Below are 27471 nucleotides of genomic sequence, written 5' to 3'. Positions count from 1 at the left end.
TCCATAACCCACTACAAATGCAAAGGTATTTGCAAACTTCACTAAAATTTCCAGCAAAAAGCAACAAGAGAAAACACAACATTTACTCACAGATAACAGATTTAATCTGGCTACAACTGCAGCTTTATCAATAAGTGATGTAGTAATTTACATCAAAGGATACATGCCAAGACATCATAGTTCAGGGAAGTGAGGTATTTCAGCGAATCAACAACCGGAGTTATCAAGTTATCATATTTTTGTATTTGCGATAAAATCTGCAAGTTACAACAGACATTCAGTTGAACAGGGGCTTTTAACAAACTTGCCTTCAAAACCTACACAAAACATGCTTAAAATTAATTTTTCTAAGGTCCTAAACAACTGTCAAAGTAAACAGGTAATCTCATTAATCTATCTAGTACTTTAAAGATATCAGTGAAACATGTCTCTAACATGTAAAAACCATTCCGTATATTTTCTCTTTTCAATTATCAGCAAATAAAATAATGAAAACATTTTTTCCCTACTATTTTTTAAGAAACCTAAACCTTATCAGCAGGATTTCCTGTTGCTACAACAAGTAGTTGTAATACAAGACTATTTAAAAAAAACAACCTGAAACCATGAAGCTAGGTCATGAAAGACTACAAGTAGACTGTATTAATCAATTTCCAGGATGTTCTCTTTGGTACATGACACATGTGTGTATATTGCAGCAGTAATTTCTTCATGTAAAATCTAAAAGCTGGTAAGTCAATACCCTTAAGTCACAGTTGTGACTAAGATGGAGGCCCATCAACACATTTTAACACCTCTCCAGCACTCTGTAGCACCAAGCAATCTTAAAAATCCTTCCCAACTTCATAGGTGCATTTCAGACTTCAAAGCTTTACATTTTCTTCTAATGGCCCTGATCCATCTCCACCACATTCATAGACAACTGTCAGAGTAACTTAACCTGAATTCACATTCTGCATAACCTGTACCTGAGACCCACCTCTGCTATCTGAAATTAAAACTTTTTCTGCAGTTGGTTATTCAGGAGATTTTTATATTTAATATCTAAGTTTCAATAAGTCATATTTAGTACCTTACTACGTGCACTACTAAAAAATTACTATATTTTAAAATTTGTATCAAAAGTAAAAAATAATGATATTTGAACTGCACATCCCTTCCTGAACTTCAATTATCTGTTGTCAGGATGAAACAGCACTCAAATACATGTAAAAACATACATAGTCAAATAAAATTGTAGGATTGCTGTGGCTGAGCTTCCCAATTTGTCTTCCAGAGGGTTTCACATTTTCCTTAGTTAAGCGCCTGTAAATAAGGACATATTTTATTACAAAAGACAAGCTAGAAGAATATTAAAACAACAGGTTAGTTTTATTGAAGAAACATCTTTTAGTCTCAAAGACTAAATTCTCACTAGCAAATGTGTTTTCAAGACATCTCAGCATAGAAATACTAATTCATTGAGAAACGGAAATTGAGAAATCCTCCAAGATGCAGACAGAACAACCAATCCAGTTGTCCCTCTATTACTATGGACCATATTCTAGCTTTAACTTTGAACATTTTGCTTTCAGAATTTGTCAGTGAAATTTGTACCACATACACCAAACTACCATATGATGCTGTTAGTTGCTCCTGAAAATTTAACTTAGGCACAGATCAGTCATTTTTTGTTGCATTCTGTTCATTGAAAAACAGTATTTCTTTCTTTGTGTTACAGTTCCACAGAATTTCCTACTGAAGATCTGAGCTCAACCTGAAACTTGAAGTTGACAGAAAATTATACACAGAGCAATCTTCAATGACTGACAGCACTGTGGTTCACCTGCACAACTGAAATCCATTGCACAGGGGAAGGGAGGAAAGTTTTATGGTGTATGCAGCAAGGCCGAAGGGAATCAGAACAATTGTTCCTAGCTTTCACAGCTCTGAGTCCAAAGTCTTATCCAGAAATAATTACTGTCTTGTCTATATGGAAAGATTCTGATTATCTATATTGTAACACCACACCATTTGCTTTTGGCAAATGGAAAACCTAAATCCCTGGCAGTGACATCAAATGTGAGGTAAATCTGAAATTGCTGTGAGCCCACTTGAGGATGAGAATAAATCATTCTGTTCAACTTACTGCCATACATTTAAATCTACAGAGAATATGACAAGATTCTTGAGACTCTTTGGAGGAGAGTCTCCACCTTTACCCATGGAAAAGGTTTTACATCATTTAATGGGACATTTTTCAGAGATTATATATGCTTATTGGTGACAAATTTGTCTGTATCCTTGCTTATTTGATGGTTTTTAACCACAATACATTAAATATTAATTATAATTTGACATTATATATAATGTAATATAATTAAATATTACATTAAACAAGGACTATTTGAGAAATTACTAAGTCATTAGTCAGGGAATGCATTTGTCAAGCTTTTTTTCTCCAGCTGGTAATATGCAATACACTGTATTACAGTTCCCTATTATTTATGGGAATAGACCACTTACTTCATAATGTATTTGGCTCGGTCTATGGTTTGAGCTTTAACTTTCACAAGAAGTGGGTGACTATTATATGTTTCATTCTTCCATTGCCCATAGAGACGGTACCTGGAAAAGTTACACAGGAAAAGGAAATTCAGAACTGACATCTGAACAGCCCATTCCAAAGGATGGAAACAAATCATTCTACTCACCGATACTGGTATGGAAAGGTTTTGAACATTCCCCATAATTCCTCAGACATGCATGCATTGCAGTCCATCAAGGAAAGAGATGGAAGCAAGACTTGATCAGTAATACTCAGCAAACAGCTGAACAGTGTCTCCTGGGATAAAGACAAAACCCCAAGGTAACTATCTTAGAAGCAATGTTATACATGTAATGCACAGATGCACGAATGGAAAATTTGATTATAAAACAAGTACACCACAAGATTAAGACTTCCAGAACAAAAATCTAAATAGGACCTAGAAGTACCTATCATCATAAATCATTTAGTATATAATTTATGGACTATATATATTGTCAATATTTTATCTGCCTATATAAGGTACTAGAACAGAGCTACTGCAAGCTTCAGTAGGTTGCACTAATTTTCGAATCAAACAACCCATTAAAAAATGGATATTGTGTGGACTTGCATGAAGTGCAACAACACAGGAACAAGTTCATTTTGGCAACTGTTTTCAATGTATTAAGGTATTCCTTATCTTTACTTCCATTTTCAAATTTCAGATAAAAACCTGAAAGCGTTATACATGTCTGCAAGATACATTTCCAATTTCCATGTTTTCAGTATCCTATCCTGACCCTCTCTTAAACATTTTTCCTTTCCACTGAGCTATTCTAGAATAACTAGCAGCAACAACTAAAAAAAAAAAAGAAAAAAAAAAAAAAACCCAGAAAATATTTTTTTCTACAATGATTCAGGAAATCAGGGTGAGAAAGAGGAATACGTAACAATGAAAACTGCAGAAACTTCATATTGAAAACGTATTGATTAAAAAATAAAAATCACCACTTGTTTTTTAAGTTAGATTTCAACTTAACATCTAGATTTCATTGTAAACAGTCTCAATAATAAATTAGAAAATTTTGAAGTAAATAAATTAAGAAATTTTTTAAAAAATCATTGTACCAATAAACACCTCCCACTATGTCCAATTTGTCTTTATGCTTTTCCCCATCATGAAGTGTATTTATAGAATAAGTAGCTGGAGAATTCCAGCTGATTCCAAGCAAATAAGAAGTAAAATGCACATTTGGTCACCATTACAATCTTGCACAAAAACACCTTCCTCCAAAATAAACTCACCATTTTCTCTTTATCTTCCTGTTTGCTTCCATCAGACTGAAACTATAACAAAGACAACTATGTTAATTATAGTACAGTTAATGTAACAGCTTCAGCAGGGCTATCTCAGCAAAAGCATAAACCTGACAGGCCAAGCATCATTTAAATGTTTAATTTGCCACATCTGTCAGCATTAAAGTATTTTTAAACAGAAATTCAAATGCACGAATGAAATGCATTCCTTACATATAGAGAGGCTTTGTGCAATTTTGTCCAAAAAGAAATAATAGCTAAAGGTACATGGAAACTTGCTATTAAATATGAAACATTGAATTTTCTTACTGGAAAGGAAAAAAATGCCTAAGCATTCACCTTCTACCTAAAAAATCTGAGGAGTTCCAATGCAGCTACCAACAGCCATAGACTATTTCCCCATCTTTGTCTCACAATAACACCTCCTTAAGCTTTTAGTCTTCATTATTACATTACTTTTTCTCTCTGCTTGTTCCATTCACCATGAAAAGCATATTAAGCTATCACACCAGTAAGTCCACAATTATTTTAAAGGTACACTTTAGCATGAAAGCTGCAGTGCAATGTTAGTATTCTAACTTTTAAACTACTGTATGGGTTAACTTAGGAGTTAAATTACCTTCAGTTACAATATAGCTACTGTGTTAAATGTAGTTTCACAACTAGAACATGCTGATGGCAACAATGCATTAGAAATAACTTTCCCTGTGTTACCTTAACCACTCTGTCACTGACGAATTTCTTCACAGTTCCAGCCTAGAGCAAATAGCTAAAATGTTGCTCATTCTTGTCAGAAACACATTAAAACTGTTATATAAGTATATTTACAATAAACCTGCACAAGAGATTCCTATAACCAAGAAATCTCCATTTCACTGTACATATCATCAGAAACAGGGCTTTCTCACAAACATTCAATACTTCAATTACAGAGCAGTCCTAATAGTCTGCTGACAGCAATAAAATGCATTAGTCCCTTAAAATTGTAATTTCCAACTTAACTGCACCTGTCATTGCAAAATATCACAGAAGTGAAATCAGTCTTCTCACTGGCCACAAGAAATAAGCATACTATAAAGTCAGAGTATTTACCACTGGGAAATCTCACCATTCTAGACAAGAAGAAATTATAAAGATTTGGAAGTAGGGAAATAATTCAAGTTCCCATTATTTTATTACAAAGACTATATGGAACCCAAAGTTATTTTAGGTCTTTCACTTATCACTGCATCTTGGAACCTAACAAGAATAAATTTTCTTGACAAAATTTGCTATTTTGAGCAAAAAGATCTTCAATCCCAAGAATTATCTGTGCTCTTAGCTCTGCATCATCAGGTATAGCTGGACATGAAAGCCTCCCCTCAGGCAGTATACAAATTATGAGCATTCCAATATTTGTTAGTTTCAGTGGAAATAAAAATACTTTTAAGGAAAAAAAAGTTATAAAACTGAAAATTTCCCCTCCAGTACCACTGAGATCAATCAACCTCTCAAATTTTCTGTCATAAGTTAAAATAAAATGCTGGGTTAACACCATCCATGATTTGTAAGTTTTGGGGAGGTGGAGTGGTTGTTCATTGATAATAGCAATTTGAAAATTATTTATTCCAAAGTTTCTTTGAGCTGCTGTTAAAAAAAAAAAATTTAAACCCCCTATTGTTAACTTGAGAATAAACCAGAAACTGCTAGTTAAATAGCAAAATGCCAGAAAAGCAGCAAAAGTAATCATAAGCCTCAATCTGAACTGAATATATTTTAAGGGAGTTCAGAATATAAATGCAACTTGCAGCCTTTTAAAACAGGTCACACTGCCGATCCTTCAATAGACACATGGTAAAGATATGGTCACTAGACAGTAACCCATCTCAAGAGATCAGTTAATTTCTGAAGACGGCAACTTGAAGCAATTGCCACATTGAACTCAACCTTGAAGAATCCAAAGGTTTGGCACTGACACAAAATCAACAGCAGCAGCATTTTAACTAGGCAAAATGGGGAAAAAAACGTGAAGGATGCAACATCCTCTGCTTCCCAAGTAACCTAACAGCTGGACTAGAAAGCTGAAATTATTTGTACTGCACGTGTATTAGGCTCTCAGTCCTCATTGACTACATTGGTGCTGTAATAATGTAGAAGCTTCCAGGCAGTCTGTACAATATGTCTGTTGGGTTTTTTAACTATACACACATAGATAATATTTTAAAATATGAATACCATAATGGGAAATTAGATGTCACTAAATACCCATAGTTATAAACCTACAGTGTATTAAATTGTTGATAAAGATGTTTATAGATCATAAAATTGATCAAAAATTAAAATGAGATTATCCAAGTTTGTCCTGAGTCAAAACTTTTGTTTCAGCATTTGAATATCATACAATTAGCATGACAAGCATTTTTTGACACCAGAATAACTGTTATTTTTTATGTTTTGACCAGCTGCTGTGTCATACCAACCTCTTTCATAAATGCTTTTCCAAGGCGCACTACTTTTGCAAATAAAATGGGATCGTGAGACAGATGAGGACCAAGGTAACAAAGCATGTTGAACACTTCCTTTCTCAATTCCTCAAAGCTCTCTGCTTGTTTTGGTGCTCTCTTGTTTGGCAAAGAGGAAACAGGTGACCCTTTAGCTCCTTTAGGTACACCAACTCTGAAAAATAAAATGTGCAGCATTTCACATGAAACAGAACTCAAAACTTCAGAAATGTATCTATAATTAGGCTTATTAGTGAATTCATGCTGAAAAGAAATTGTTTTTCCCCTGTGTAGCAGCAGAATTGTGGTTGCCACTTTACCTGCGGTACAGAGGCTCAATTGTCACATGGACAAGCTGGCAAAGTGCAATTGCAATTGGCTTGTGTGAAGTAGAGTAAAATGGAGGCATCTGATCCATAATACTTTGTGCATGGTGCCAATCACCAATTTTTAATAAGGCTTCCAATAAGCCAAGTTTTTGATTATCAGGAGGCTGCAAGACAATAAAGAATAAGCATGTTCATTAAGTCTCCTCAATACTTCTTAATCAGTTGCAATCCACAGCTAGAGAAAAAAGCCTTGTATATCAACCGTGTAATAAAAACATATGCAAAATAAAATTTAGCTAGACATTTAGACAATATGCAAACTTCAAAAGAAATTATACACCAGTCCATGTAGAATTTAACATCTGGATCAAAGAAAAAGTTAAAAATAAAACAGAAATTTATCAAGTTGTCTGATATATGTCAGATACATATTTGATCTGATCACATATTTTTCAAACTGTCACAATCTATTGCAGCTTATTTCCTTACAGGACACTTTAAAAACATTGCAAGCACTTAAGAATCCTTTATGCTGTGTGTTTTTCTGTTTTTAAAAGCACAAACTTCTTTTGCAAAAGCAGATTAGAATAAAAAAAAAGCTAGGCCATGATCAAACCCTTTCTCTGTCCTAGTGTGCCTGTATGACAAGTTCCACATTAGCATCTATTCTAGGAAATTATCTAGACTTAAGTGCAAGTCTATACAAAGTTTTCCAAAAACTCCCTTTGCAATACAGGCATAAGAGGAAACAGGACTCTACAATTAAGGTCATGACTTCAAGCACTTTTTCAGGGGCATGGTAATGATATATTTTATTGTTATACCTCAGTTTTCCCTGGCTCCCACGGTAAATCTATTCTGAAGTGACTAACAGTAAGGAAAACTAGCTGTAAGTAGCTACAAGCCTAAGATTAAGTTTACACCTCAGGAAGGAAGATTACAAGTCTAGGACAAAATATTTTTATTATTTTAAAGCAAAATATTATTTTAGTTAAACCACACAAGCAGAGAAGGCCTACTGACAAAAACAATAATTAATTATAAAACAGGCACTCCTGTGGTTCTACTGTTTGGTTGTTTTAGTGGTTTGGGGTTTTTTTTCCCCATTTAAAACTTTAACACTGGCAAATATTTTTCTGATAGTTTTGAAAATAGAAAACTGAATAGCACATGGTAATATGCAGAGGAAAAACAAGTAAGGTCTCTCTATTCATGCTGAACTTACGGAGCTCACATGCTGCTTGACTTTTGGGTAAGCAAGTTCTGACATGAGCTCTCCAAAAGCCAAGACATGTCTGGCACAGAGGGATCAGTCTGGAACTCCTGTCAAACCCATTCCTGCTGCCCATACTCTGACCTGTCTGGATGTCTTATCACAGAGTTATGGTAAATGCATCTTAAAAGGCAAAAGTAGACTGCACATTTGTCAAGACTAAATTCTCCATATTAGTGTTATGAGATAATAATGAATTTTAACCACACAAGCACTTTTTAGATTTAAAAGAAAAGTCAGGTCAATAACTTTTTTTAAAAACATTGCTTTGTTTACACAGGCATTTATTCCATGATACTGTAGCAAAAGTAGTACATTAAAATGACATGCTGGATACAATGTGCCTAAACTTAGGCTGACAACAGCTTTCACGTGTAGTTACTCCCATAACCGCTATGAACTGCCCAGCTAAGCACATACAAAAATACTTCTAATACAGAAACAAGCTTTTCAAGAAACAGCACAGATTGCATAACAGTGTGTGCAGTAACAGAAATAGGTTTCTGTTAAGAACAGCTCTTATTTTTCCCATCATATAGGCTCAGACTTTGTCATTTTAATCCTTCACAAAAATGCTGCAGTTTCTGCTAGCTTAAAATTCCCTAGCTCTTAATTCTAAAGCTTAGCCATGAAAGCTGTCTTAATTCTTCTGACATTACTTGCAATGCATACACCCCCATGTCCCATCAAGAGTTTATTTTTCCATTAGAACAGGGTGACAAGCAGACTTCAGAAAATTCTGGGTAGGCCCATCTGACAGCAGAGAAGATGGACCAAAGCACTGTGGTGCAAGCAGGAGGTAGGGGGATTAGAAATTTAAAATGAGTGAAAGGAATCTGTTTAAGCAGCAGCTGTGGCTGCAATTGAGAGCCAGAGCACAGTGACTGTATCAGGTGCTGGAGGGAAGAAAATGGAATTAAGATTTTTCAAGCTAGGAAAGAAAAATGGAAGGCAGAAGGAAGGTCGGAGATTAACAGAATCAAGGGGGAGTAGAAGAAGAAGGAATAGGTAGACAAACCAGATTGATAAGGAATCCAGCAGGACACAGAAATTCAAAAACATAAACCATCAAGACTGATGAATCCCTCTCCATACTCCCCCTAAGTATGCAACATAAAAATGTATATATCAAGCATTTATTTTTCTTTTTTCCTTTTTGTTTTGAATACAGTGTTTAAGAAGAACTTAAGCACTCAAATGAAGATGACAACAGAATGGTCTCTAAGAGATCAAATAATTTTGTTCCTAAAATAAGGCTTGGACACACTAAATCAAATTAGACCTAGAGCAACATGAATCTGACATAGTAGGAAGTTTGAAGAAGAGTATAAATTTACACGTATTGAGATACAGGCTTAAAGGAAAGTACAGTGAGCAGTTACAAATAAAAATCTTCATTCATAAGCTTTTTCTGCTATGAAGGATAATTATACCAATATTCCTAAGTCTGGCAATTCTTTATTGTCCCAATTCTTGATTGAGACAACTAAGGTTTTTATTTTTATGAAATCAACTAGAATTATACTATCATGAAGCCTAGAAGTACAGTTGTTAAAGGTTGTGAAGTGTATAAGTGCTGGGGCCTACTTACTGGAGCCAATACAACAAAAAGAGAGGGAAGAAATCAATTAGCTATTGAACCAAGAATATTTTATGTACATAAATCCAGAATAAACCCCAAACCATGCACTTTTGCACATTCAATATAACAGAAGTGCAGTCAGAAGACAAATACAAGCCATCCAAGAAGTATGTAACTGCTTTTTAAATAAATACGTTTCTATAACATTTGTTTTGTTTAATGTAATTCAAATAATTTTGCTTAAAAGAAAGCTACTCAGTCATACCTTTTCAGTTTTCTCCTCCTCTTTTTCCTTTTCTTTCTCCTTTTCCTCAGTCTTTTCAGACGATAAGACAACCATTGTAAGTTTTCTGACAATTTGTTTAGCTTCCACTATCTCTCGCTTGTGTTCCTCAATGATGGCATTATCCCCTGGTAGAAGCTGAAAAACCAGAACATATCTGAAAACCAAAGTTGTCAACTGCTACTGTGGATCACCTGAGCTTGGAGAAGAACTTTTTCCTTTCTTGCTGCTAATCTGACAGTCTTTCAGGAAATCAATTTCTTTTCCTTGCTGCAACCGTCCCAAACAGGTAATTGCACTAATAGTTGACCATTCTGAAATCAAGGACTCATGAGAAATAATACCACTACTTCTAATACTACTTCTTCACAACCATTTGTTATTTGTTGCCCTCCAATCTACCATTCTTCAATTTTACCGATTTATCTTTATGGCAATACTCCATGATAACATTAACACAACTCAGTGCCTCTAATCCAAGTGAATATTCAAAATACTGCTCATCTGAAGAGAAGAAAAATTTAATCACCAAGGAAAACTAGGTAACCTACTTAGCCACACACTTCGATTGCACCTTTATTTTAAAGAAATACCATTTAAAGCTTACCAATTTTTTTATTTATGAGCAAGGTAGGTTAAATATATGTAACATCTGTTCTTTAAAGACTATCTTAGATAAAGTACCTAGTATGAAAAAGAAACTCAGCATATTTTTGTACTTGTGAATAATCAGGGTGAAGAATATAAACCTACACTCAGAAATTAAAAGGTCAAGTTATGAGGCAAACGAAAAGCTCTTTTTCTGACAAAGCCAAACTTCAACTCAGCTCCTGAAACCCAGATCACACTTTGCTGCAAGTAAGCAATCAAAACTTTCTGCAGCGTCACAACCTCTTTGATACACTCATCTTTCTTTCTAATGTTTTAACAAGAGAATATTTTTATTGTTTTCTTTGCCCAAAGTGATCATTGAAGGAGGAAAGAATTATTCCATTTCACAGAAATTTGGGGAAGAACAAATCACACTAGGAAAGGTAAAAGGTTTAAGGAGCTGCATTTTTCTCATTTGAAAAATGAACTACTAAAAAAAAAGGGAAAAAAAGGAAAACTACTAAGCTTCACCAAGAAGTACCTAGTGTGGAATTTCAATGGGTAAACTGTATCTTTAGGATGCCATACTTTCTTTCTATATGGTTGTGTGTATACACACACTAATTGAGAAGAGTTTTTGCCAGCATCAATGGGCAGGGAGGGCAGAAGTGGGGAGAACACTCTTAATATGAGCAATAATGCTGGCAGTGCTCTCATATGGGAGCAACACAATGAACATCCCTCCAGACTGAACACCTGCATGCTAATTATTTGATATAAACTTTCACAGCAAGTTAAATTAAACCTGAACTGAAAAGAGATTAAAAAAATATACCATCCTAAACATGCAAAGACAGAGAGACTGGCAGAGAGATTGTGGAATGAGATTGAGAATCATCATCATGCAGGTGAACAGTGCAAATGTCTGCAGGGACCCTCAAGATGTGAGACTGGCAGAAAACATGCCCATACCTGCACAAGTCTGCATTGAGATTACACAAGCCACTGTAAGCCCAAGTCTGAGCATATTTTGTAAACTTACAAACATTATCTTAAAAACAAGCATTATCGTCACACATTCCTCACTCCACACCATTTATCTGAGACATACAGTCCTACTCTTGCTCCACCCCACATTTTCAGCCAAAATACTCCTATGAACCCAGGGGCAGTTATTGACAAGTTGGTATTGATGAGATTGTGACTAAGGCTATGAAATGCCACACAGATGAATGGCAGGACTACCTTCCAAACCTTCCACAGATGTAACCAGAACTCTTTATTTCAGTGGAAGAGGTGACTCTTAAAATTTCTTATCTTAAGACTATCCATGGATATTCTGAAATTAAAAATTCTTGTATAATGTAAAATTAAGTAGATAACTATAACATTCTGTTAACCATTCATCAAACTGGAATGTTGGTTGGTTGATAAGCCTGTCAGACTGCAGAGTGTAAGTCTCTGATTAGATCTGAACACATAAGTCCATTTCTTTCCTTCAACGTAACAAATGGTCAGAATTCTGGTAAAGAATGAGAGGCCCATTCAGGACCATGCAAGTATTTAAATAAAATAACCCTACTATTTAACTAAAAGAATGTTTGGAGCTGACACTGTCCTACCACTTTTCTAAAAAACTGATCTTGTAAAGCAAAACTCAACAGGTCTAACTCTTAAGGAAGATTACTTAGGCATTTACCTCCAACTTCCTACTCTGCCAGAAGGTAAACAATCTGGAGGATGTTACTGATAATTCAAAAGAAGTTTATTGGCATTCATATTTCAATGTGTGCTTATTTGAATATGTCACATTAAAAAAGCACTGAAAATTTTAAGGGTCACTAAATATTGTACACCTACAATACACAGAATGTCTATTACACAGAAAGTCATGAAGCTGAAAATTTAGGAAAAGGGTTAAATATCTGATTTTCATTTTTTTAAATGTCCTTAGCTTTGGCATCTATCAGAGTAATACTGTCACTTACATGAACATAAAGATCTTCCAAATCTATGAGATTATGTTGCAAAAGGACAGCAGCAACTCTGTATAAGGAGGAAGGGGTCTCACCACTTGGATCCTAAAATGGACATTGGAAATTTAAGAAAAAAGCAATCAGACCATAGCAGAAGGTTATGAAACAGGAACCACTCAATTCCTGTTCAGACAAAACATATTAACCCACAAGTCTCCTTGTTACCATGTTATTTAACTGCTATTACTTCCAAGTCACTAGATTTAACTGCAATACACATTCTGTATCTTCAGAAACAAAAACTTTATCTTTGCACCCTGTGGTTGTTGTATGCAATTCCTAACTACATTTTAAAAAAAACCCTTGACTATATTATCAAGTATCAACCATGACTCCCCTGCAAACATGCTCCTCACTCCTGGGGATAAGTCTCACTTATAATGTACAGTCTCTTTGTTCATGCCAGTCCTTACATAACTCTACAAGTTCAAGTGGAAGGTATCAAGATTTTTCAGCTCTTTTAAGAGAACATTAAGCATTCTCCTGTAAAATACAGTAAGAGACTCCCACTCAAATAATGCAATTATCGCTTTTAATACCAGAATTTTACAACTTAAAAACTAATTTCTATGTTTAAAAAACAAAAAAGTCACAAAACCCCACAAAACCAACACAAAAACCGAAAAAAAACCACCCCAAAACCAAACAAAAAACCCAAAACCCCCCCAACCAACCCAAAAAGAATAAAAAAAAACCTGCAGAAAATCTCTTATTACTGACTGCAGTTCAACCACCAACCACAAAACGCAAATATTAAGAGTGGAAATCCATTACCTGATAAAACTTGAATTTGAACCCAAGGATATGGCATAGAGTTTGAGGTTCACACATGTACATGTAAGACTCTATCAGTGGTACAAAGAAATCATCATACTCAGGCCTGCACTCATAGACTTCTAGGATGATATCCAAAACTCTGTTAGGATCAAGATTGAAACATCCTGGTGGAGAAGGACAGAGCAGAAAAGTTTAACGTTGCTAATTTTCATCTCCCGTGATCATTTTGATTTGTTGAATACTGAACTACACAAAAATATTGAAAAGGACTTCCAACCCAGGTTACAGAAAAAGTAGAAATAACACCTTAAAGGGAGCATTTAATAGTTAAAAACCTGACCTCACCAACACCACAGGACCAGCAAGAGACATGAGCTGCTGCTTCTCCCCTTGTGATGCCATAGATATTCATTCAGTCATACAAATCAGCCAGCTAAGAATTATTTTACACCCCAAAAGCTGTTATGCTTTAAGCTAGACCCTGATCCTCCTGGTGGTACTGTCCTATTAATTCAGCATTATTGCCAGCAGAAGAGGGAACAGTTCCTTTATTTGAAGGGGAGCAAGAGCAAAGATACAGATCAGGTAAGCTAATGCTGACATCATACCTCTATTTTACTATATAAACTTTCCACCAAAACTCCAGGAAACATACTTGAGGCAGAAATATTACTTTTATCCAAAAAATATGCATCTAGACTATTTTCCTCATTGTGCCATGACATGTTTTATCTAGGCACATCCACTATGCAGATATATAACTGCATCAGTCTTTCTTTACCAAAAGCCGCTTCCATTACACCAGAACCTGCTCTAAGTTAGTACTTTAAAAGAATTAACATACTGTAGGAAGCCTATTTGCAATTCCTAAAATTCCAGAAAGAAAAATATTTTATCACAAAATGCTTCAAAATGGGTGTATTTTTTCACTGTAATAAGCAGAAAAACTATCCTTTCTCTTGATCTCTCCCAAAATAAGTGTTATTGCTAGAGGAATTTGACACTCAGGCAATACACTTTGAAATATTAAAAATTAGGTTTTTTTATAAAATGGCAGCACAGTTTTTTACCCGTTACTGCACTGGCACCACACGAGACAGGCACTGGCACAAACATCAATATATTGTACGAAATTCTTTGCTCAAAAAAAGTGTAAACCAAGGGTAATTACAGGTATTTCCTGTTTTTAACATTTTCCGCTTTGACTGTGAGATTCTCATCACAACTCAACTTAGAAATATGGAAAAATCACTAAAAGAACTAGATAAAGGAAGAACATTTACTACTTCTCATTTCTCTTTACGAGGAATCACTCATTCAATAGCTTCAAGAATAAAAGGATGTTCATGCACTGAACTAATACATTCAATAACAAAAAGCATTACTTTGTTATGCTCCAATCTGCCTGACAAGCACATCTTCAAAATACATTAAAATCACAGCATGCATATCTGAGGCTACACAATAAATTCAGTATTTATGTATGCTTACACAATATTCCTTAAATTAATTTTTCCACAGAAACAGGACCTTCAAGACACCCTAATTCTTCTATTCAAGATGATCTACCTTCTGTAGTCATAAGATCATATAGGAAAACCAATGCCCATAATATTCTTTCAATAAATTCCTTACCTATTAAAGATTTGATATTTTCAAGGATTAAATCACTAGTGATATTTCCGGATAAGTCTTGACCTAGCTCTGCAATGAGCTTTGCATAACCTTCATTCTCCTCTCTTAGCAAATTAAACTTCTGTTGCTTATAACTGCAAATGAAGAGAAATTAAATACTGTTGTGTAACATTCATCCAGTGAAGATTATTTATGCTCTTAGCAATTTGTTATACAAAAAACTAATTCTGAACACATTTTTAAGAACTTATTATTTATCTGAGTTGTTTCAAAAACTATTAAATGCAGCATATGAATACCAGTAGGGTAGCAAGCAGTCTCCAAACAAATCCAGCTCTTATTTCAAGTGCAGATAATTAAAAAGATTAGACTTACACTAAACAGGAAAGTTTGTTCTACAAACTGCTCTGGAGAACTGCTCTGTGGCAGTCCATGCTTAAGAACCTACTCTTGTTTCAAGTGATGTTCTTTGACACTGAAACACTCAATGCCGAGACAGAAACCAAACATATACCAAAAAACACATAACCCACATTGACCAAAATAAAATAACTATGTTTGCCTAGTTATGAAAACAAAACCTATTCTTAACTGATGCAAGAACAATAATTAATTTTGTTAGACTTTATAAATTCGTGTATCACCAATGAATATTAATTAATCTGTGTATATGGAATCACTGCAGCAGAAGCCATAGCTAACATGAGAAAGATTTTGTATTTCTCAGGAGTTTGAAAAATAAGGGCTAACAAAATTCTTTTGTTATTAGCAAGTTGAAGTTCAACAAAACATATTTCCCAAAGAAAACTGAATACCTGGTAGAAAACATTGTTACCAGACTAATCATCATTGCCCCTCCCCACCCACTCCCCAAACAACCCCTGCCCCAAAACTTACAATAGTTTTGTCTTTATTTTAACAGATTTTTGATTGAACTGTTGAGACTGCTTGATGAGTCCCAATGACTCCAGCGTCTCTGGATCTAAACGCTCCTTTAGGACAGTGTCAGATACAAGATACTAAAAAACACCAAAAACACACACCAAATTTGTAAATTACAAAGACTTAGAAACCACACAGTTATTAATTTATGTTACATGTGCATTCTGACAACAGAAAAATGTTTGCATTTTGCTTCAAACACAGGAGCATACAAAACTGACACTATTAACTGAAACTGGAATTTCAGAGTGGTAGATTTTATATACAATTCAAATTTCTTCAAGAGCACCTTGAAGAAACAAGCCCTAGAGTCTAATTCCTGGTTACCAAGTATACATTGCATAGCATCCAGGGACATTACTATCAGGAACTGCATATTTACAAAGTGTATTCTGCATTTTTTAAAAAGTCTTATTTTCATATGCTGAACTCTCCTACAAATCAAGCTTATTCCATGCATTTAGGAATGCTACTTCTAAATACAAGAGGAGGTTACATAAATAAGTGCAACTCAAAGCATACTTCAGAAGCAAAATTTCTGGTGAACTTGCTGGTGGAAAAATTTAAGTTCTCAAAACTCTTCAAAGAACTCAAGAGGGAGCTGTACTATATTTTTCTATCACAACATTTTGGAGATGAATTTTTTAATTATTTGGGCATTTGGAAAACAATCACAGTCTTCTCTGGGGAAAAAAGAAGAATCAAGCTTCAACACTCTTATTTTTCTTGTCAAATTTTGACATGCAATTCTGCCAAAAGACATCCTAAGTGTAACTTACCAAACAGGCCAATACCAGTTGTGTAAAATGATCCCTCTTATTTTTTTCTTCTAAACAACTTGTTTCAATATCTACAAAAGAAGATGAGGGTAAAAAAGCAATTTTTACTGAAGAAATTTTAAGAGTTTCTTCTTTTATAGCTATTCTGATAAATGCTAATGATAACACAAGGGAAAGAAACTTACTGATAACATGGCATTTTCTTGCTACTTCCCACCCACTCAACCCCCATGGGCTTCACATAATATTTTGATGACAATTCTCACGTCCACAACTCTCACGAAAAGGTAAAACAGAAACCAGACGAATGCTGCAATAATTTTTCTTGCCATTCTCTTTGTTGCAATAGTGATTATGGCAAGCATTGAAGATCAACAATAAGCACAAAACCAGAAATACGAACCACTGAAGAGAACTGCATGATCCTGGCCTTAAGGTAATGTTCTAATCTTTTTCCCTGTGGCTTCAGAGAACTACCATTTACACTGCAGTCTTTTAGCAGCTATGGTTCTGTATTACCATTAATTTCTTCTGTATTGTCAACTACTGAAAGCAATTTGCTCCTATGGGAAGACAGACTATGGAACACTGGACAGGGAAGAAAACCTGGTAAAGCAGTTTTAAAAAAGCACATCATTACAGGAAGTGAGGAGCTGTAAAAGGAGTAGAAAACTCCGTAAAAGAATGCAAGGCAGACATTACAATAAACAAACAAAAAACCCACCACACATTAAAATCAGACCCACAGAGATCAGCAACAAAAATGTGAGAAAGAAGACCCTACAGAAACTGAAAACCATTGATGTAGCAGGGTAGAAGTGAAGGCAATAGACCAGCCAGATCAGCCTGGACCTTAGCAGCAAAGACTCTCAGCCAAAGAACAAGCTGCAGTAAAAAATTTTTCCAGGGTATGTGGATGAGTGGACAAATCAAAATTCTCAGATATATTGAAACACATAAACAATTGGGAAAAAAATCCTGATAGTAGAAAATATTGATTAGAGTAATAAAGGGTTAGAGGAAACATGCAAGAAATTTTAAAACATCCTTTTTCCCAAAGTTTGAAACCTAGCTCCTTGGCCATACTATTCTCTGCTACTAGTGAAAGCATGGCATTTGGCTACACACTAATTTAAAGGAAAGAGGGAAAAGAAAAATAAATAGAAAAAGGCAGACAGATACACTAGTTTCTGTTATTCAAGTGAATAAATATGAACAACTAGTTTGTTATTCAAGTAGTTCAAGAAGTAGGTAATTCAAGCCTTCTACTGCAGATAAAAAAGGAAAAGGACATCAGTGTAATACTGCATTATGAAAACTAGTTATTACAAAATTATGATACAAGTACACAGAATGAAACAGTATGAATAAAACAAAGTCAAGTTATCATTCAGATGTATAAAACTAAGGCTGCACATGCAAACTTAATGAGGTGCCTCCCTTTACAGGCAACCACATCACAGAAGATGCACTGCTCCTTCAATACACAGAACACACAGGATATGTGTGATGAGCAGACCAGCAAAAGAATTTTCTGAAATTTGTTGAAAAACACAGACATGGAGCAAGACAGAAACCGCAGGCACTGAAAGCTGGAAGACATGAGAGCAACAGCTTTACATCAATATTACAACATAAAAATCCAGAAGTTATCACCAGAATAAGACATGCACATCTTTAAAGCCTGCTCAGCTGGCAGATAAGTGACTCAATGCCATTTGCCTTTAGATTTCTGGACAATTAGCATAAGCTCCATTTCACTAACTGCGACTGTACAGACAATAATGTTTACAGAACACATTCTGAGGAGAAAGTATCTACCTACCAGGAAGTCAACTTTTATTTAAAATATTTAAGAATGATAACAGCACTAAGTCACTGATTCCATTAGCTAATATCCAACATTCTTACAAGCTAGCTCCTTTAACTATTCTTGGCAGATCAACTTCCACTGCCTTTAATAGGCAAACTTCTGGAAACTATAACAGAACAAAGCAGAATGAAAAGACATTAACAAGTGAGGTACAGATACACTGAGGAAGAATCAACACATGTTTTGTAAAGAGAAATCATGCTTTACAGATTCAATGAATTTTCCTGAAGAAGTAAGCAAGCAGACACAAAACATGAATTTCTCCAAATCTATTGCAAGGCTGAAAGGAAGGGAACCCAACTTACCTAATATGCAGAATACATCAGCTAGGATAGAAGGCATGTCTTCTCGGAATTCCTAAGAAGAAACAAGATCTCATTTAATGAACATAAAAATTCCAATATGCATTGCTTAGAAAATTTTTGCATTATATAAAACAATGTGTCATCATAAAGTTCAGACTAATTAGTAATGCACATTATTTATGTTACTAATAATTCATATTAATAATGAAGATGCTTAATTACTGACTAATATCTAAGTGCTGTACTAATTATTTATACATAGTGAAATCCCATAACCTCGAAATATAATTAATTTTAATGTAATTAATGAAATGTAATTACGTTTATTTGTGACCAAGGACAAAACCCCCTGGTTAGTCCTTCCACCTCTATAGCCCATGGCTTTTTAGCCCTGAGTGAGGAGCAGGAGCCCAGAAAGCGACCTGCAGTTTCTCAGGCACCAAACAGATGATAATTCTCTACAAGACCCAACATTTCACACAACACTCCAACAGCAAGGTGCCCTACAGCCATGCCTTCCCTCAACACCAATGCTCAAGTTCAAAAAACCTAAAAAGGTTACACTAGAATATCACAACATATTTTCCCTTAACATTCGATACACGTCAAAACAGCAACTTACCAAAAATAAGAAATCATTTCTGAAAGATTTTTTAATGTATTTTTCCTAGTTTGCTTTTTAAGGAACAGCAGTATTTGGTAAGCTTGGAAGTTTAGAGGAAATTACTCTTTTCCATATTTTCTCTACTTATTCAAAGTGTTTTAAGAAAAACCTTTTTCAAACAAAAAATAAGTCTAATGCATTATTTCAAGAACTTGGACATCCCAACAGTAAAATGGCAGGTACACTGTCACACTGTTAAAAACAGTAGGTGGCATCACAGATGTGCTGCATCAGGAAGTGACATTTATTTCTAGTATATATTAACAACTTATTTATTAACAACTTCAGTCTTCATGTGCCCTCAAAAAGTGACTTAGTTTTTGATTTATGCTGAAATACCTATTCCTCACCATGAAAAGTAGAGGGAAAAAATGAAACCCTGCCAGTCTACAAATGTATCAAGTATACACAAATGAAGAATTTGACAAGAATGACTATTTAGACACGTCAAAGAAAAATCCCTTGAATATTCTCCTCCTTGGATTTCATTTGGGCTTTTGTAAGAAAGATTTTAATAAGTATGTAATTACAAATATATACTTACTATGACATCACCAAGAACATTAGAAGCTTGATCATGCTTTAAGTTTCCTCTAACAACATGATAAGCAAGCTCATACAAAGCCTGCTGAATATCTGTTGAAAGACAAGAGATGACAGAAAACATATCAGCTAATCCTTTGTCTAACTGTAAAAGCAATGTTTACAGTAATGCTGCAGACTTCAGACAACAGACAAGTAAAGGGGATATGCTTCCCTTACCAATAAAGGGGATTATTTTGTTATTGCTTACAGATTAAAATTGATCATCAATATCTAAGATTTCACACAAGCATAAAGTGAGTGATGATCCACTTTCTCTGGCCAGTTCATGGAATAACAGTAAAATGGGAAGAAAGCTTACCATCCTGCATATAGTAACTTGAGTCTTGACAGTTGGCTTAACAAAGACACCTTTACCTTCTAATTCACATAAATATGATATTATATATACATAGAAAACATTACACAACTTTCCTAGTCATGTCTCATAGATATGCTCTCAAAAACCATTTCTCTAGAAGAAAATCAAATTTAATTGGAAGAAAAAATGCTTGATGAGGATTATTTTTTATTTCATTTTTTAAAGGAAAGTCCCCTACAACTCAAGAATGCAATTTTACAAATGCTTGTAATAAGCTGAAGCACTGAACAGAGGTATTCCACTTGAGAAAAACCTTGCAATGTAAACATGGTGGTTCTAAAACCAGCTGTGAGAAACTTGTAAGGGTCTTAAACAAAACACAAAAATGTTGTGTTTTTACTACATGAAAAATAACGAAATGCTTTCACCCTGCACTTTTACCACATGGATTGCTCAATAAACTATATTCAGTAACAAGTTATATAGATCTTAATGCCTTAAATCATGTAGCCAGTAATGTGGTGACTACAGACCACTGTGGGTAAATTAAAATAATTTATTATTTAAATAGATAGGATGATTTCACACTTTCACAAATTAGGGTTCATATGTTTAACTTTTAAAATAAAACCTAGCTGTATGTTGTTTACAAAACGGAATTCCATTTTCTACAGCACAGATCAAATTCTGGACAATGCTGCCACGACCCACAACAAAGGAATCTCTGGATGTCTGAAAGCAATCCTTGTAGTGGATGTTAGTATTTGTAGTATTCAGCTTTAGCACACACTAATGGTCACCACACATGAATGTTCCAAGCATGCAGAGGTACCATAATAAACTGTTTCCAGGCTTGTTTTTTATGTAACTAAAAACAACAAATAAACCATGTGACTTACCTCTGAAACCCACATCATGGTTTTTGTTTTCACTGAGAGCACGACACAACTGCACACTAAAATAAAACAAATTTTTTTTTTTTAAATCATTAGATATTAGCATAAAAATGTTTTGGGGTTCTTTTTTGGTTGATGCTCTGGCTAAGAGCTTTAGATTTGGGCAGTTTAAATGGATGACGACATTTTAATTTTTCCAAAGTAAACCTTTATTCAGAGAAGTTAGAACAGCAAAGAAACACAAGATTCCCAATAGATCTCATAGACATATAAATATTCTTCCTAATATTACGCCTCCTTGAGAAAAGTGAGAACACAAGGCAATACAGAAGCATGGAAGTCCTAGCAATAATCTACTGTCATTATCCAATGAGAAAATGCTTCTCACAGAATTACTATGACGATAGTAGTTTTCAAACTACTGATTGTAAAAAACTTTTAAGATTAAATTATGTGCATGATTTCCTCATGCAATGTTTTCCCAAGAGTAAGACAGAATTTTTCTTTATTTTAGTCCCTAAAAAAATCCAGTACAGGAAGCAAAAACCTGTCATGTTTGCATTGTCACTGGTTGCTCCCAGGGTTCCCTCAACCAAACAGCCATATGCAAAAAGTACTCTAAGTACTGTGCAGACTGTTACATGAGATAGAATAGTTCCCTGTGCTAGAAAATAAATGCTTAAAGGCTTCTTCACTACTCTGGCAGCTTAGAAATGGACATGCTTCCAAGATATACGGATCTTCCCTTTTCTCTACCACTACTATCACCCCAGCATGAGGTTTCAAAAGCAGTTTCATATTTAAAAGTGACAGTATTTAAAAAGGGCAGTGATTTATTGTAACAGACATCATATTTTAAGACCTTTTGTCACATTTGCACATTTTCAACCAAAAGTTCACATATTTTTCAAAGTATCTTTCATGTGCAGAAACTGAAGAGGGTACCAGAGCTATGTCTCATTCCTACATAAGATGGCAAGACTACACTTTGCTGTGGGAGCCATTTTAAGATATCTCAAGGCAGATATATACAATTACTGCAGAGACTTATCACAAAAAATAGCAGTAAAAAATAGTTTTTAGCAATAGCAATCCATTATTCATCCTATTTGAATCCTATATAGATTACCACTTCTCTAGCAGGACTAAATGGCTATTCCAGCAATCAAAGGATTATAATTAGCAAATGTAAGGTATACACACCCTTTAGATAACTGGAAACTAGGGAGTTTCACACATAACAAACAGCAGAAGCATAGAACCTCAGCAAAAAGCAAAGACATGGCTAAGATGTCCTAAACTCTATTGAAGAGAATGCAATATATTTGGAAATAGCCAGAACAGACAGCAAAACAGGGGCATAGGTATATTATTTTTCATTAATAAGTAAGCTTTTTTTTTTAGAATAGATTTTTTCCTCCAGCTGTCCCTAAAGAGTATATCAATTCAATAAAAATCAATTTTCTTTAATTTTAATTACTCTTTCATAAAGAAGGTACTCTAAAAGCACTCAATTCTAAGTTCTGTATGCAAATAATAGTAAAGTGAAACATCAGGTTAAAAAAAAATTACCTGATATACACACTTTGGCCCCTATGTCCTAAGATGGTATCCTCAACCAGGTTACAAAAGCAATAACCTTGTCTACTTGGACTGATGAGTTCTTTTAAGTATATCTTAATACAAAATCAAGAGTTTCAACCCCTTCCCATTCCCTTTCCAGCAATCCTCCAACATCACATTAAAGACACAAATCTGATCAATAGAAAAAACTCTTAAGATGAACCTGCGAAACAACATGCTTAATATTTGCAATTAGAACCCCCCAGAATTATTAAATTTGAGGAAAAAAAAAAGTAGGCAAGAATATTTCTTTTTATGATTCTGCTCTTTTCTAGAGGCATTCTCTCAAAGGAAAACCACCTTTCCTGTAGGTGCTGCCAGGCAGTACAGCTGCAGTGATTTAAAGGCTTGCTGCTGCAGAAATGGGACACATTCACAAACACTTCCTCCCTTTTCAGCAGAACAGTTTTAGTCCTCCCATCAGTTACATCAGGGCAACTGATAAACCTGGCAGAAAACTGGTCAAAACCAAGTCTGCAAGTTGAAGCACTTCCCAGGAGGCCACAGAGGCACCCTGGTGACTGAAGACAAGGCAGAAACACTCCTTTCCAGTAACAACAAACTGAGAGATCAGTTCATCTAGTCTCAACTAAGTGCATGAAATTAAAATCAAAACAGTTGCACCTTCACAAGACACAATCTGATAAGTGTTCACCTGACTTATTACTCCAATCTGGTACCTCATTTCTGCAAGCTTAGGATAGAGAACTTCCCTGCTCTACTAAAACCTACATCTCCTCATCTTAACGTAGAACTGTGTAATGTGTATAGAATACAACCAAAAAATAGGATAATGTAGAAAGTAAAAATATTTTTAAAAAACCACACCGAAACACCTTTGAAAACCACAGTTTCAAAATTAAATTTATTTTGGACTATGATGGGATAGATTTGCTTAAAACACTAATTCTGAAGCAGTGTGAACAAGTTTGCATGGCAGAGGCAGCACCGGAAATAAGGCCTCCCAATTCATACACCATGTCCTATAACCTCCATTTCACTCCTACGTGTGGATTAAAGCAGTAATTATCACAAAGTGCATGTACCTACTAGTATTTAAGTATATGCAAAATTCAACTGATGCAGGTAGTTCTTTAGGTGAGATAAAGTACAATCAATTGCATTTTGCAGTCAGAATGGCACAACTACAACCAAACTCTCTTTTGCTGATTCTTGACCCTTCCCTTGCATGACCAAGGCTACAGTGTTGAGTTAAAGTAACAAGCTGGAAGTGCCAGAAAGATCAGGTCTCAAAATTTCACATTTGCAGAATATTAGGCTTTAGTTTATATTGAGACTTAACATATTGCATGAACTGCCATGCAGGCACTTATTAAAGCCCTCCATCCATGCTAAAGGCTCCTTCCTGTGTTGAATCTGTCACAAAACAAGGTAAGGTGCCAGTCACTATGTGTATTATAAATGTTCATGATGGCTGCAGTCATAGACCAGCATCTTGCTCTTGAAAACAGAACAGTTTTCCTACAGAGATAGTACACACAAGTAGGTCTACAAAGAGTCCAGTCTGAGCAGCATAAGTAGTCACCCTCAGATTTCATCTGCACACCAGCATCTGGCAGTAGCAAATAAATGTACATAATTAGAGATGGATCTGAACAAAAAAACAACATGTAAGATGACCACATACTGACCAATGTAGTTTTGGCAGGTACATACACTTGAAACTACCACATTTATGTATTTTTATTAGATACTATTAAACATCAGTAGTTTGATTAATTAAATTCAAAGTTGGTACTGTTTTGAACAATATCTTGGAAGCAAATGGTCACCGCTGCATTAGTCATATACATTAGAGTACATTATAACTCTAAGAGACACAAAATCCTTACCCTTGATTTCTGGCTAGTACTGTTAAACCATGACAAGTTGATCATATAATTAAAAATATCACACCATTAAAAAAACAAAAACAGTTATCTTAAGTATCCATTATTAATCCCAGTAGAAACTGAATTGCCAAATTAAAACAAACCATTTCCTTCTCTCAATATAGTTTCATATTCCTCCAAAACACAGAAATGTGTTTTTATTTAGGTAACTACTAGCTGCCAAAATACTATCTCAACTTATCTAGCCAAATCATGTAAGCCATTTCATGCTCCAGCATCTTTTTCCATAAGAACTAATCTTTTTCTACTAATTATGAAGGATTTTTGTAGGCATTTAAATGCCTACAAAAATCCTTCTAAATTTTTGTAATTCTTCTATTTGCTCATAATGTCAATTTTGTCCTTCTGCAGCACCCTTCCCCTTCCCACTTTTCTAACATCATTATAATGCATTATCTTAACTTTGACCCACAAAGACCAAGAGTGAATTTAATCCTAGACCTAATTTTTTTTCTTGAGCATACTGATATTTGATAAATAATTCAATAAAAATAAGTAGTGTTATTGCATTTATTCCCTTTTTACTTTAATGTTTAAAAACATTTAATGTGTTTCACTCTGAAATGATAACATCCTAGCTCTGTTTTCCTCTAGTAATTCAGAAGATAGGAAGTTTTGGAAAAAGAAAAAAAAAAAGCTATGTACTGAAGACTCTCCCAATAAAGCTGGCTTCCTAAAAGTTATCTAAATATTATCAACAGGTATATACTTTAGATTCTAGAAAGTAAGTTCTAGTATATCCTTGGATTTATAAAGCTACCACTGTGAAACCTGACAGCTGTGATCCAGACAGAGTTACATTTCTTTTAAAACATATGGCCTCATCCGCAAACTGCTCTTTAAGTCGTGTCTAGAACATCATTTATGTATTCCAAATGAACTGTGAGTACCACAAATACAGGAATCTAGCTAATCGTTTTTTTTTATTGGTCCCACAGCAGAAGAACACTTTCTTCCCATCATGTTTAAGAAGTACTGCTCTGAGGGGAGAGAAAAATCCTAAAAGGTTTTATCATGGTCAGAAGCTAAGGTAAGTTGCCTCTTACAAAGCTCAGAGTGCTGAGAATCCAGTGAGAACAGTACAGTTGCCATTACATGATCAGCTATGAAATGTCTGTCCTCTTGCAAACTCCACACAATCTCTCAACACGTTCAGCTTGCATATTAACACGATAATGGTTCCAGCATAACTCAAACCAAAAATTACATGACTATAAAGGGGGCACCCTTCACTACAAAATGGTAGCTCTGGAAAGAACAGTGTTTTGTGCAGGGTTTCTCTACATTCTCGAATCTCCAACCCACTGCCATTTCCTTCACGCACAAGGAAGATTCATTGCCAAAGCTGCACAACCTTTCAGAAGACGTGAACAAAAGAAAATAATGAGTGATTATCAAGTGTTTCTCTAAGTGATCCCTTCAACATTCAGATTTAAAACTGCAGGATTTTTTACTTACAAAAAAACCCAAAAGCATATGGAAGAATTACAATAAGAGCATGTAAAAAACATATAGCTAGTGCAGAGGACACCCCTGTTTAGCGGAGTAACATGAAATGACCAAACTGGTAAATTACTCCCTGAAGAGATGTACTCCTGAATCACAACATTTAGTGAACCTGTCACAAAGATGGCTTAAAACAGGCACAGGCCCAGAATGGAAAGCTCCTGGCACACCTGGATTAATTTAAGAGGTTGCAACCGGACCTCTCCGTGCACAAAGGTTACTTTGTAGAATAAAACAAGCATGACTACGTGATCGTATTTTGCCTGGATCAAAGAATACGGGGCCAGTCGTACCGGAATCGGTAAAAAGGTGGTAACGAGGACTAAGGCCTCTGCCACAAAGGTCAGTATTGCAGAGCCAACGACACAGGAACGCTTCAGGGTCCGTATTACCACAGGGGGCGGCTGAAGATGAGCCCGACTCCCGACCAATCTGGCCCAGAGGGTGGAAGGGGGCGCTCGGGGCGCCGGGTAAGCTGGGCCCAGCTACGGGGGCCGAGCGTCGGCGGAGGGCGGCAGCACCCGGCCGAACCGGATGGGAGAGCGGCCCAGGCCCTCCTCCCAACCACGGTTTCGACCCTACGCCCAGCAGCAAGGACGCAGCCCCGACCGATGTCCTCTCCGCCGTTCCCTAGCCTCTCCGGGCCAGCGAGGCCCAGGCGCCCCTGACTCCCTCCAGAGGGCCGCACCGCCCCATCCCTCCGCACGGCGAGGCCCCGCACTCACAACTCATTCTTGCCGCCTTTCTCCCAGTTCTTTATCCACTCGGCTGGGAGCAGCGCCGCCATCTTCCCCGTGTAGCGCCGAGGGCCCGGATGGAACAGCGGCGGCGCCGGGTCAGAGGGGACGGACGAGCCGCGAGAAACCGCGGGATGCGGCCGCGCCGTGCGGAGAGCCGGCGGGGCGGACTGCGCCTGCGCGCGGGGGCGGCGGGGCGGTGCCACGACAGCGCGTGTGCGTTAGGATGGCGGGGCGGGGCGCGGTGCCTCCCGCGCGTGCGCGTTGAAGCGTCGGCGGTGTGTGTGTGGTGTGCGCGTTAGAGCCGTGCCATGCGCATTCGAACCGAGCCGAGCCGCGCCCAGCCCATTAGAGCCGTGCCCCGCACATCATTAGAGCCGTGCCCTGCACATTAGAGCCGTGCCGTGCCACGCTGCCCACGTTTGAGCCGTGCTGTGGTGCACGGTGCGCGCAGCAGAGCGTGGGGCGGGGTGTCTCGTGTTTTGCGTGTGCGTCGCAGTCGCGGGGCGCCGTGTTC

At 36.1% G+C, this 27471-nt stretch overlaps 1 protein-coding gene across 10 annotated transcripts in view; it reads right to left on the bottom strand.

Annotated features, from left to right (window-relative positions):
- Window positions 1–27471, bottom strand: part of THOC2 (THO complex subunit 2) — a 50587-nt gene extending 23116 nt beyond the window's left edge. For 8 of the 10 annotated variants that reach the window (XR_015276412.1, XR_015276413.1, XR_015276414.1 and 5 more), the window contains exons 1-17: window positions 26943–27471; window positions 21179–21234; window positions 19920–20011; window positions 18712–18763; window positions 16534–16604; window positions 15710–15831; window positions 14813–14946; window positions 13175–13341; window positions 12353–12445; window positions 9756–9911; window positions 6627–6799; window positions 6286–6481; window positions 3815–3856; window positions 2694–2824; window positions 2506–2607; window positions 1221–1305; window positions 164–257 (exon numbers count right to left, since the gene is read on the bottom strand). Coding sequence is in view for 6 of the 10 variants with exons in the window: in XM_086850471.1 (XP_086706597.1) it covers window positions 164–257; window positions 1221–1305; window positions 2506–2607; window positions 2694–2824; window positions 3815–3856; window positions 6286–6481; window positions 6627–6799; window positions 9756–9911; window positions 12353–12445; window positions 13175–13341; window positions 14813–14946; window positions 15710–15831; window positions 16534–16604; window positions 18712–18763; window positions 19920–20011; window positions 21179–21234; window positions 26943–27004 (1828 nt within the window). In the remaining 4 variants the exon portion in view is untranslated. Of the gene's footprint in view, window positions 1–163; window positions 258–1220; window positions 1306–2505; window positions 2608–2693; window positions 2825–3814; window positions 3857–4540; window positions 4583–6285; window positions 6482–6626; window positions 6800–9755; window positions 9912–12352; window positions 12446–13174; window positions 13342–14812; window positions 14947–15709; window positions 15832–16533; window positions 16605–18711; window positions 18764–19919; window positions 20012–21178; window positions 21235–26942 lie in introns of those variants that run through there. The other 2 variants (XM_086850476.1, XM_086850475.1) reach the window with 2 other exon arrangements.

This window comes from Cyanistes caeruleus, chromosome 14 (assembly GCF_971803275.1).
Source record: "Cyanistes caeruleus chromosome 14, bCyaCae1.hap1.1, whole genome shotgun sequence".
Taxonomy (NCBI): Eukaryota; Metazoa; Chordata; class Aves; order Passeriformes; family Paridae; genus Cyanistes; species Cyanistes caeruleus.
The sequence above is the reverse complement of the archived record's forward strand: the minus strand, read 5'-3'. Positions and strand labels throughout refer to the sequence as shown.